Source organism: Otolemur garnettii, unplaced genomic scaffold, assembly GCF_000181295.1.
Source record: "Otolemur garnettii isolate 467f Iridium unplaced genomic scaffold, OtoGar3 scaffold00031, whole genome shotgun sequence".
NCBI lineage: Eukaryota > Metazoa > Chordata > Mammalia > Primates > Galagidae > Otolemur > Otolemur garnettii.
Genome location: NW_003852426.1, coordinates 13,250,850 through 13,263,637, shown reverse-complemented (window position 1 = coordinate 13,263,637; position 12,788 = coordinate 13,250,850). Strand labels below are relative to the sequence as shown.

The following is a 12,788-nucleotide window of genomic DNA, read 5'->3' as shown; positions in this document are numbered from 1 at the left end:
TGGAGGTTGCTGTGAGCTGTGAGGCCATGGCACTCTACCCAGGGGGATAGCTTGAGGCTCCGTCTCAAAAAAAAAAAAAAAAAGAATAATGTGTTTCATCTCCATCCAGGTTAATACAAAAGATGTAAATAAAGTCTCCATTATTTTATATTTTTTATTTTTTGGCGACAGAGTCTCAAGCTGTCCCCCTGGGTAGAGTACCATGGTGTCATAGCTCACAGCAATCTCCAACTTGGACTCAAGTGATTCTCTTGCCTCAGTTTTTCTATTTTTGGTAGAGATGGAGTCTTGCTTTTGCTCAGGCTGCTCTCGAACTTGTAAACTCAAGCAATCCACCTGCCTCAGCCTCCCAGAGGGCTAGGATTACAGGTGTGAGCCACTGGGCATAGTCCCAAGTCTCCATTTTTTTTTAATGGCTGAATAGTATTCCATGGTACACAGATATCACAGTTTGTTAAACCACTCCTGGGTTGGCAGGCATTTAGGTTGTTTCCACATTTTGGCAACTGTAAATTGAGCTGTGATAAACAATCTAGTGCAAATGTTTTTATGATAAAATGATTTTTTTCTTCTGGGTAGATGTCTAGTAGTGGGGCTGTGAGATCAAATGGGAGGTCTAATTTTGAGTTCCTTGAGGATTTTCCGTATTTCCTTCAAAAGAGGTTGTATTAGTTTGCAGTCCCACCAACAGTGTAAAAGTGTTCTGTTCTCTCCACATCCATGTCAGTATTTGCAGCTTTGAGACTTTGTGATGTAGGCCATTCTCACTGGTGAGAACTGGTGATCTCAGGGTGGTTTTGATTTGCATTTCTCTGATGATCAGAAGTGATGAGCAGGAAAATGCTACTTTCACATTTCTCCCAATGGCTATTTAATAATGTGTCCCCTGATCCTTTTGAGAGATGCTGCCTGACTTTTTCTGGTATGAATAATTCAGCCCAGCTGGGCCTGGTGGCTCACGCCTGTAATCCTAGCACTCGGAGAGGTCAAGGTGGATTGTTTGAGCTTAGGACTTTGAGACCAGCCTGAGCGAAAGTGAGACCCCATCTCTACTGAAAACAGAAAAACTAACCAGGTGTGGTAGGTGCCTATAGCCCCAGCTATTTGGGAGGCTCAGGCAGGAGGATCACTTGAACCCAGGAGACTGAGGTTGCTGTGAGCTATGACAGTATCATGGCACTCAACCCCAGGGTGACAGAGTGAGACTGCCTAAAAAAAAAAAAATCAGCCTATTTCAACCAATATTTTGTCAAGAAATGCTAAAAAGAGAAGTTGTCAAGGGTCTAGGGGCAGATTAAGATGACTAAGATGCGGACATAGCCTATGCTGCAGAGGGGCTCAAATTTACGTCACTTCTCTGCTTCCAATCCTGAAATGCTTCTACCTCACTGGGCTATACCCAGGACGTCCCAGGCCTCTGACTCTCTCCCTCTTGCACACCACTCCGCGGACACCAGCCCCCTTGCCTTCAACAGGCAGCACATTCCCACCTCAGCAATTTTTCACTAGCTGTTCCCTTCTGAGAATGTTCTCTTTCTCTTCTTTAGGTTTTTATTCAAAAATCATGTTCTCAAGACAGCCTTCTCTGCTCTGCTTTCTAAAATCCCCCAACTGCCATTTCATATTTCTGCCTTGCTTGATTTTTTTCTCCTCAGCATCTATCATGATCTAAATTCTCTCTTTTTTATTTTGAGATAGGGTCTTGCTCTGTGGCCTGGGTAGAGTACAGTGGTGCCATCATAGCTCCAACTCTTGGGCCCAAGGGATCCCCCTGCCTCAGCCTCTCAGGTAGCTTGGACTATGGTACCCACCACAATACCTGGCTAGTTTTTCTATTTTTAGTAGAGACAGGGTCTTGCTGTCGCTCAGGTTGGTCTTGAACTCCTGACTTTAAGTGATCCTCCTGCCTTGGCCTCCCAGAGTGCTGGGATTACAGGTGTGAGTCACCACGCCTAACCCACTAACTAAATTCTTATCAGTCTTGTTTACTGTCTGTCTCTCATTGGAAAATAAGCTCTGTCCCTGATGGCAGAAATTCACGCTTGCTTTGCTGGCTGCTACATATTTAGTGCCTACTGCTTGGGAGTCACTGAGGACTTGCTGCACATTGTTCAGTGAAAACAACTAGATATGCCAGCTTGTAAGATGTGTGAGTGGAGGTAAAATCCAGAGGCCATGAGGACACAAAAGAATAATTCTGACTGGAGTAGGACAGAAAACGAGGGACAGGTGGAAGTCCATGTTAGACGGAGAATAGTAGGGGGAGAAGGACTGGGAATTATGATAATAGGAGAACCAACGCCGAGTTGGCACATGTCAAATGTGAGATGTGAGGAGACAAGGGTCCTCATGTTCCCTGAATGAATGAAACACCGGCAAATGGTGGTCTCAAATTTCACTGCAGTGTAATAATTTCTTGTGCTATCCTCCCAACAGGCATAGACTGAGACAGAGCCAAAGCTAAATGTCTTCTGCAGGTGCTTACCTTAGGAAGATCCCCGCCCCAGAGCCGCAGGAGTAGGTATGAGCTGTGCAGGCGCCTACATCCTCCCCTTCTAGTTCGGTCTGGCAGCAGTAGCTCTGGGAGCACAGCAGAGTTCCACACACAAGGCACAGAGTTGGGGCTCTGCTCTTATCACCACCTGATTTGGGGCACCTCCATGGGGGAAAAAAATCACATATCATTGCTCTAAGAAAAAGTAGCCCAAGCTTATGGTAAAAAAAAAAACTCTTGGAAAAGAATTTTGCAATATCAAGAACCAAGAAGCATGTATGATATGGTATGGGCAAATTCATTCTTAGAAGAGGGAATAGGGAACAACTCACACACATACACAAAAAGCATGGACTACAAACGCTCAAAGAATCAATAACTGGGGAAAAGATAAATAAAATCATCAATAGCAGAAAAGGACGAATAAATCATACTATTGCCGTGTAATAGGACACTAGTGAATAGAACACTAATGAAATGCTGTTTTTATCAACATAAATCTTAGAAATGATGACTGAAAAAAACTCTGCATGATACATACAGTAGATTATCATTTAAATAAAGCTCAAAAACATGCTAATATATGCTACTGAGGAATTTAAGTCTATGCAGGTTAGGAACGCTTAATACTCCACTTACAATAGTGACTATCAGCAGGGGAAGAAGGAGGAGGCAACAGAGAAAGATACACAGGGGCTTCAACTGTCTAGGTCATATTTAAATTCATATACTACTGGGCTGATTCTTTATGCTACTTGTATGCCAAATCGTTAAAAATTTTTCACAATTACAAGGACTCTTATTATTTTATTTTCATTTTTAATTGTTTTTGCTCTCTTATTATTTCAAAGTGCTTCAATTATTCAAATTACTTCAATTATTATTTAGATAATCAAATTTGCCCCTATCACCCCAGTCGGTACACAAGGTGGAATGATGCTGTTATAAATTAGGTAGTATATAATACTACTGATGTTATGACTTCCCTACTCAAATAAAATGAACAACAATAAGAAAATCCCTCAAATTCTTTGTATAGAGGCGTTTTCAGTGGCAGGGACTGTTCAATGCTCTGATAGTAAAAACTTACGAGAAATTGGATGCTTGATTAATGAGGCTGCTGTAGTCTTCTGGAAGGTTTATTAATTTGTTAGATTCTCTTGGATAGCTAAAACAAAGTAAAATTTGAAAAAGTTCAGTTAATACAAGCTCATATTATAATGATGAGAGGGTAACTCTAAGTGTAGTCAAAACAAATAAAAGACTAAATCTGAGAGACTGTCTGCTACCACAGTGATTTAAGAATCTGGAGGGGCCAGGCATGGTGGTTCAGTCCTATAATCCTAGCACTCTGGGAGGCCAAGGAGGGAAGATCCCTTGAGCTCAGGAATTCGAGACCAGCCTGAGCAAGAGTGAGACTCTGAGCAAACTCCTGTTGCTCAAAGGAGTAGGGCGCTGGCCCCATATGCAGGAGGTGGTGGGTTCAAACCCAGCCCCAGCCAAAAACTGCAAAAAAAAAGAAAATTAGCTGGGTGTTGTCGTGGGTGCCTGTAGTCCCGGAAACTCAGGAAACTAAAGCAGGATTGCTTGAACCTAGGAATTTGAGGTTGCCAGGCTGATGCCACAGCACTCTATTGTGGGCAACAGAGTGAGACTATGTCTCAAAAACAAAACAAAACAAAACATACTATGGACAGCCTGACCACAGGAGTTAAGCTATAGAAGATAGGGATATGCTTAGTAGGGTGATCTTAAGGCAGAATGAGTTGGAAGAGAGGTGTAGTAGAGGAATAGACATATCTTCTTTAAGGTAGATACACCATGCCATGTTGATGCTATGACTCAAATTAATTCAGACAAAATTTAATTATTTATTTTTTCTGGAGACAGAGTCTCATACTGTTGCCCTGGGTAGAGTGCTGTGGTGTTAAGAGCTCACAGCAACCTCAAACTAACACCTGGCTCAAGCAATCCTCTTGCCTCAGCCTCCTGAGTAGCTGGGGCTACAGGTGTGTGCCACTATACCGAGCTATATTTATTTGTAGTAGAGATGAGGTCACTTTTGCTCAGGTTGGTCTTGTACTCCTGAGCTTAGGCAATTCACTGGCCTTGGCCTCCCAATTGCTAGGATTACAGGTGTGAGCCACTGCACCTGGCAAAGTCAAACAAAATTTAGATCCAAATTCGATGAGTCCTTGAGGACTCTCAGTGTAAGGCACTTCCATGTGTACATGCCCGCCCAGCCTGGCTGACACAGGGCGGCCTTTCACTATTCCACCTACTGCAAAGACAAGGAGTGGACTGAAACTGTGAGGGGAAGGACTTAATCATACCAGAATCACTAGGGGGAATGTGGAGGGGAAATACAAGCTAGGACTTCAACTTTAGAGAAATTATATTTGGCAGGTAGCATGTGGAATATTTTTAAAAAGTTTCCAGGGTTATTCTGAAGCATTATTCAGGTTGAGAACTATGTTCTATATATTCAGAATTTTTTGAGTATAGGATTGAATCACATGAAATTGGTAATAGTCAACCATTTCTGACACAGAAAGACTGAAATTGCAAACGGTTCCAACTGTTATTATTTATGGATGTGTTAAAGCAAACAATTAGAACAGATAACCTCCTTTAGTCTTCTGATTTTTATGTATGCTGTATTTAGCAAAATCAAGGAGATACATGTTGACTATCCTTTATCTGAAATACTTGGATTTGGAATTTTTTAGAGTTTGGAATATTTGCATTATTGGTTCAGCACCCTAGTCTGAAAAGGCAAAATCCATACGTTTCAATGAGCATTTTCTTTGAGCACTGTGTTGGTCCTAAAAAAATTCCTGATTATGGAGCATTTTGAATTTTGGGTTTTTGAATTAGAGATATTCACCCTGTATTCACCACAGAGTAGAGCCCATTTTACTACAGAACCAGAATACACGTAGAACCAATGTAAAAAGGAATAAAGAAAAAAACAAATACAAAAATGGCCATCATGTGATAATTACTAAAGGTGAGTGGCAAGTATGTGGAACCTTGTTCTTTTATTCTTTACACTTTTGGGGAATTTGGAAATTTCCATAATAAAAGATAGGAAAAAAAACAAACCTAAGAAAAACCCAGAAGAGGACCTGTTTTTTTAATGGCAAATATTTCAGAATATAGTAATTTTGTTATTAGCTTCCTTTGTAAAGAATAAAGTAATATACTTAGGCTTATCATTCTGAATTTTATAAACGCCCATCATTTGATTTAAGGAGAAAGTAAGAAGGCAGGATGTCCTCCTCTGGGAATGACTGAAGGCTTGGGGAGTCCTGCGTCTTCCCCACCTCTCACCCCCAACCCCGATCAAGTTTTTGATGATCTTTAACTTACCTTATAGCATCTCTTTCACCTTCTAGATATCTTTTAACTTCATTGTTATGACACCAACTTTAATGTAAAGGGGGGGGAAACACAAAACGTTTTTATTTTTCTTGTGCCTATTGGTCATTTACATAATGTCTTTGGAGAAATATCTATTCAAGTCCTTTCCCCATTTTTTAATTGTAAGAGTTCTGGAGCTATAAAAAGATATATATATATATATATATATATACACACACACATACCCTTCTCAGATAAATGATTTACAACTATCTTCTCCCATTCTGTGGGTAGGACAGCTATCCAGCTTAACTCAGTAACTAATTTGACATGACTGACAGGTCAATTTCTCTAGATTTCAGTTTTCTCAAATATAAAGTAGGCACTGGACTAGATAATCTTTAAGGTTTTGTTTAGCTTTAAAAATCTATGGAGCAGAGTCCTTAATAAGTAAGTTCAGGTAAGGAAATAAACATTTCTCCTATTATTCCCTTCCCGTGTGTATCTCTTTACGTTATTCTCTAGCTTGGCAAAAACCTTACCGAAAGTCTAATCCTTAATTAAAAAGGCCTCATGGTAGTTTGAATTTCATGTGTTGAATTCTACTAGGTTCATTATTTGAGAATTTTGCTATGTATGTGATAACCAGGTTGGTCCTACAGAGCTATTCAATACAATAAAGAAAAGCATATAATCGTTACCTTTCAATCAGTAAATTCATTATCTCACTATTTTCTTGAAAAAGGCATATGAGGTTGATTGGTAGGGAAAGGTAGTTACATAAATGTTCAAAATGGCTTGTTCCAGAAACTGCAAACGAAGAAGAAAAGAGTAATATACTACAACAACTAAGAGTACGTCCTGCATGGGAATAAGCAGTAGTAGAGGTAAGAAAAAAAATCAATGATGAAAAAGAGCAAAACTGCCACGTATATGCGAAGTTAACAGAATGGCATGTGGAAGGAATCCATGGAAGACAGACAGAGGGGAGTCAGGTGATTCCTGCAGCCAACTGGTCACAATTTCTATACCAAACTGATCACAATTTCTGGGTGTTTTAGCTTTATCATTTGCAAAATGGTATACCTGTTCAATCTATTTCATAGTGTTATTATGAACATTAAATGACAAACATAATATATGGGTGCTTTGGAAAATTCTTGAGCAGGACAGAAACCTAAAGTGGTTTTATCACAAGAAATGTATTTAAATATTAACTCTAGTCATCACTGCAAATAGTTTGAAGGCCTAAACTATCCTATAGTTGCCATAGGTGCAAATATAATATAGTTGCCATTATTCTATTCATAGCATGAAATAATGCTGTGTCTGTAAGTTGACTGGTATACCACAGCATTACACGCAGGCACCCTCTGACCAGTGCCAAGCACGGTCAGAATGCAGAGATACAATCAAACCCACCTTTATGAAATGAATCAAACCATAACATGGAAAACAACTGTGAAACAGCAAATCAATTCCCACACTAAATTTAGGTTTATGTGCAATTATGGGTATTCTAAAACATTTTTTTTTCTTGAGATAGAGTCTCACTTTGTCACCCTGGGTAGAGTGCCTTGGCGTCATAGCTCACAGCAACCTCAAACTCTTGGCATGTGGAGGGAACCCATGGGCTCAAGCGATTCTCTTGCTGCAGCCTCCTGAGTAGCTGGGACTAAAAGCACCCGCCACCATACCCAGTTATTCTCAGAGATGAAGAATAACTCTCTTTTGCTCAGGCTGGTCTCGAACTCCTAAGCTCAAGTAATCCTCTTGCCTACGCCTCAAAGAATGCTAGGATTATAGGCCTGAGCCACAGTGCCCAGCCTGGTATTTTGAATTTTAATACCATACATGTCTCAAATTAAAAATTACTGGAAATAGTCAATTTTCATTTTATAAAATCTGAAGAAGCCGGCTTATGAATAATATTTAATTGCACATTTTCACATCAGAAAGCAAAACTATGATCTTTATGGGAGAAGTGCTTTGCAAGTATAAAAACATTTATACAGAAGTTTAATAATATATTTGCTAAGATGCAGATAAAAGTAGAAACACATACAAACATGCACTTTCAGTGTGCATCACCACACTTAGCTATGCTCTAAATCAAAAAGTCAGTTTACATTTTGTAATTCACCTCTATATTTGCTGGAGTAAAAGTCTACAGCCGTTTCCTACATTTTGAAAGCAATTAGAAATTACCTTGAGGCTCGGCGCCTATAGCTCAACTGGCTAAGGCGCCAGCCACGTACACCTAAGGTGGCGGGTTCGAATCCCCAGCCCGGACCCGCCAAAACAACAATGACGGCTGCAACCAAAAAATAGCCGGGCGTTGTGGCGGGCGCCTGTGGTCCCAGCTACTTGGGAGGCGGAAGCAGGAGACTCGCTTGAGCCCAGGAGTTGGAGGTTGCTGTGAGCTGTAATGCCATGGCACTCTACCCAGGGGGACAGCTTGAGGCTCTGTCTCAAAAAAAAAAAAAAAAAAAAAGAAAAGAAATTACCTTGAATGTCAGGTGGGGAAGGAACTCCATTTAAGTAATGAAAAAACAAAGCAGAACATTTGAGGAAAGGCATGATTCCAGCTCTGAGGTTCCTCCACAGATGCCAGCCGGAGGACATTTCTTTCAAGGCTCTGAAAAGAGAAAATGATTAGGAAATCTAATAAGAAAAGGTCACTGTAGTTATAGCACAGTGTGAAATCAGAGATGACTGCCATTTGAAAGTGACGACAAATATGCTTAAAAGGAGTGGGCTGAGCCAGGTGTGGTGCCTGTAGCCCCAGCTATTCAGGAGGCTGAGGGAGGAGGATTGCTTGGGGCCAGGAGTTTGAGGCCACTGTGTACTGCACCTCCATCTGTGAATAGCCATTGCATTCTGGCCTGGGCAACACAGTGAGACCCCATCTTTTAAAAAAAGAAAAAAAGAGTGGGTTAACTAGTGGTGGCCCTGATTATACAAGATGTCAGGTATAAGTGGAGATATAGCTCCCAGTGTTGATATTAAAATGTATGATAATATAGCCATAAAAAGGGAAAATGTAGAAAATGAAAAACCATCCCCTAGTCCCGTGTGACATAGGACTAGCAGGTACACTATTCTGGAAAACTAGTTTCATAATAATTTGTCTTTACACAGTTATAACTGTTATAATGAAACTTAAAATTAGTATGTTTTCTGGAACGTTATAAGCCATAATATTTTCTTTTTTTTTTTTTGAGACAGTCTCTCCCTGTTGCCCTGGCTAGAGTGCAGTGGCATCAACACAGTTCATAGCAACCTCAAACTCCTGGGCTCAAGTGATCCTCCTGCCTCAGCCTCCAGAGTAGCTGGGACTATAAGCATATGACGCCATCCCTGGCTAATTTTTCTACTTTTTCGGTAGAGATGAGGTTCTTACTCTTGCTCAGGCTAGTCCTGAGCTCATGTGATCCTCCCACCTCAGTCTCCCAGAGCACTAGGATTATTTTCAATTGTTTGCTATCAGAGTGTACATTCTTTACATGCCTGTAAGTTTTTCTGTATGTTGGATCACTTTGTTAGGGTGGATTCTCAGAAATTACCCTCAGAATCCTTCAGTGGGTAATTTAATCAAAGAGCAGACATTTTTATAGGTCCTTGACAAATACTGTTAAAAAGTTTAGTAAAACTATTTGTAGCAAATCACAATACCTTAAACAATATGTTAAGTTCTAAAAATTTCACTCCACTCTTGTCACTCCTGGATATTACCCTAAAAACATATTTTGCCAATTTAATTTGTGTTTCAGAAGAGCAACTTTCCAAAGTTCATTCCACTCATCCACCAGTTTGTGGCAGATCCTTTGAGCGAATGAAAGGTTCTAAGTCCAAATAAATGTGAGAAGCTCTACGTCCTATCACCCTGCTCAGAGATGTACAGTTATGCTAGTATATAAATAGCTGAGAGAAGTCCTAGACATCACTCCCATGTCTTCTTTTTAAAAAAATGTATTTATTTATTTTTTGAGACAGAGTCTCACTTTGTTGCCCTAGGTAGAGTGCATGGGCATCACAGCTCACAGCAACCTCCAACTCTTAGGCTCAAGCAATTCTCTTGCCTCAGCCTCCTGAGTAGCTGGAACTACAGGTGCCCGCCACAATGCACAGCTAATTTTTCTATTTTTAGTAGAAATGGGGTCCTACTCTTGCTCAGGCTGGTCTTAAACTCCTAAGCTCAAGCTATCCACCCATCTTGGCCTCTAGAGTATTAGGACTATAGGTGTGACACCTGCACCTGGCCCACATCTTTTTTTTTCAACACATGTCAATAGACATCAATTTCTCCAAATTGGCAAATAAATTCTTTCCTCATGCTATCATCTATTAGTATTTGGGGAAATGTTTATCATGTAAAGGTTACAACCTCACCTTCCTGTATACTGGTGAAGTGTTTTATACAAAGCAAGAATTGCTAGTTCTTCTTCAGTAGTGGAATTTTCTTGATCCATGCCATTCTCTTCTGAAAGATAAGGAAATAGTAGTATTCCATCTTTTCCAATTAAGTAATATCAAAAGGATTTATGACCACATCATTTAAGTATGCAAATGTATTCACACACTCACATATAACAGGAAATATGCCCACAAATCATATAGAATTTTAATCCTTCAAGTGTGAGCACAGTATTGATCTCCATCAGACCAAGGAGCCAGCTGGCATTTTTTCTTTTTTTTTTGGACACATTAAAATTTGCTTTAATACTTCTTGGGGGAAAAAAATAACACACTTTTAGTGAATGAACAAGAAACATTTTTACAGTAGCTGTAGGCTATTATTTTTATCTATCATGCCATGAATTCATAGGGAAGAGGTTCCCGTAGCTCAGGGAGGCACCTTGCCATTGAATGTGACAAACCATTGACTGACTTCTGAATTCATGGGAAATAGGTTCCAGCACCTTGTATCACTGTCACATGGGGTCTACTGGTTATCCTGTGTGCTGTGCTGTACACCTATTATGCCATGAGCTCGTGGGGAATAAATAGGTTCTTGCACCTAAGAGCATGGGTCCACTGGTACTCCCGTGTGCTATGTTATATGCTTATTATGCCATGAATTCATAGGGAATGGGTTCCAGGAGCTCAGACTCCTTTCCATTGGTTCTCACAAAGTTTGCTTCTCTGGGTGGAGCAGGCTGGCACTTCAGTTGAACCCAGTACCTTTCTCTTTGGCTTCCTTCTTTTTCTGATCATTTTCTTTCACGCGTTTCAGGAAGCTTCTCGGCTCTTAAAGTGCTTACTGTGCTCAAAATGAACATTAATCCTCTTGGCAAGAATCTTGCCCTTAACTTGTTTGTTTACAACAATGCCAACAGCATGCTGGTAACATTGTACACTCTTCCAGTTTTGCCATGGTAACATCTGTGTGGCCTGCCTTTTTGAACAGTACCCATTCCCTTGATGTCTGCAATATCACCTTTCTTGTAGATTCGCATATATGTGGCCAAAGGAACAACTCCATGTTTTCTAAAAGGCCTAGAGAACATGTATCGGGTGTCTCTCCTCTTTCCCTTTGTGTTTGCCATTTTGGTGAAATACTGGAAGATGGCATCTCCAGCTGAAAGGCCCAGCTGGCATATTGAGAGTAAAATCAACTAAGTATACTGTCTTAAAATGTTTGAAAACAGGAAGTTTGAATGTGAAAGCATAACTGATGACCTTACAGGGGCATTAAGTTAAAACAAAATTATCATTCTATACCCTAAAATTCTAAGGCGCTTAATACTATCCTACTCAAATACTACAGAACTTAGGAAATAAAAATAAGTAAAAACCTTCACACGGCTAGGGGATTTTAATAGGAAAAAGAATATTATTTCAAAACTTTGCACATGAGGATAAACAGAAAAAGCAAGCCTCATTATAATTCACGTTGATTTGCTACTCTTTCTTTTTTTTTGAGATAGAGTCTCACTCCGTTGCCCTGGGTAGAGTGCCGTGGCACCATAGCTCATAGCAACCTCAAAATCTTGGGCTTAGGAGACTTACTTGCCTCAGACTCCCAGTAGCTGGGCCTACATGCACTGCCACAGTACCTGGTTAGTTTTTCTATTTTTAGTATAGATGGGTCTTGTTCTTGTTCAGGTTGGTTTTGAACTCCTGAGCTCAGGTGATCCACCTGCCTCAGCTTCCCAGAGTGCTAGGATTACAGGCGTGAGCCACTGTGCCCGGCCAATTTATTACTCTCATCCAAATACTTCCCCTTTTTTAAAATCCAAGAGTACAGACTCAACGTTGCCCTGAATATATGCTCTTAAATACCTTTTCCTTTAAAAGTTCTTTTTTGTTTTTACTTTTAAAAAAAAATTTTTTTTCCCTAAACTGAGAAAACTTAAGTATTTCCTTTAAGAAGGTGACGAACAGGTGAGAATTACCTGTACATGAGGTAAGTAAGATTTGAACGATGTGTGCCATAGTAACCAGATGGAAAAGGTGAAGGTCTCCAGTGCCAAGGCTGATCCCTGAAAAATCCTGACACTGCAACGCAGGGAAAGCAAGCACCAAGCTCACCTAGACACCAAATAAGGACATCAGACAGACTGCCTTTCCTTGCATAGCAAAATACATTTCCATTTTCCTACTGTGATCCTTCTTGAGCTAGCCCTGCCCTTTAAGAAAAGTTTGTTGGTAAAGGGGAAACACATTAGAAAATTCACTAGGAAGGGCTAAATGAAATCTATTAAGAGTTAAGGGGGTCGTGATGGGCACTATCATTTCATTTATCCAGTGGGTTCCCCGTACATAGTTTACTGCTAGTAATAGTAAAAACAACACTTGAAATCTTTCCAGAGAGTGAACAGTTGAAAAAGAGTAGGTCTTGGACCTACAAAGATCTAGATATGAATCCCAGCTCCTTTTTAGACAGTTAAAACTTCTGAGCTTCAGTGTCCCCACTGGTAAACTGGAG

The 12,788-nt window shown here is 40.2% G+C and overlaps 1 protein-coding gene across 2 annotated transcripts in view; it reads right to left on the bottom strand.

The window, feature by feature from the left end:
- Positions 1–12,788, bottom strand: part of UBR2 (ubiquitin protein ligase E3 component n-recognin 2) — a 117,126-nt gene that overhangs the window by 3,055 nt on the left and 101,283 nt on the right. For both annotated transcript variants that reach the window (XM_023512778.1, XM_003789194.3), the window contains exons 39-45: positions 12,256–12,391; positions 10,250–10,340; positions 8,365–8,495; positions 6,559–6,667; positions 5,867–5,923; positions 3,585–3,662; positions 2,486–2,656 (exon numbers count right to left, since the gene is read on the bottom strand). In XM_023512778.1, the coding sequence (XP_023368546.1) occupies positions 2,486–2,656; positions 3,585–3,662; positions 5,867–5,923; positions 6,559–6,667; positions 8,365–8,495; positions 10,250–10,340; positions 12,256–12,391 (773 nt within the window). The remainder of the gene's footprint in view (positions 1–2,485; positions 2,657–3,584; positions 3,663–5,866; positions 5,924–6,558; positions 6,668–8,364; positions 8,496–10,249; positions 10,341–12,255; positions 12,392–12,788) is intronic.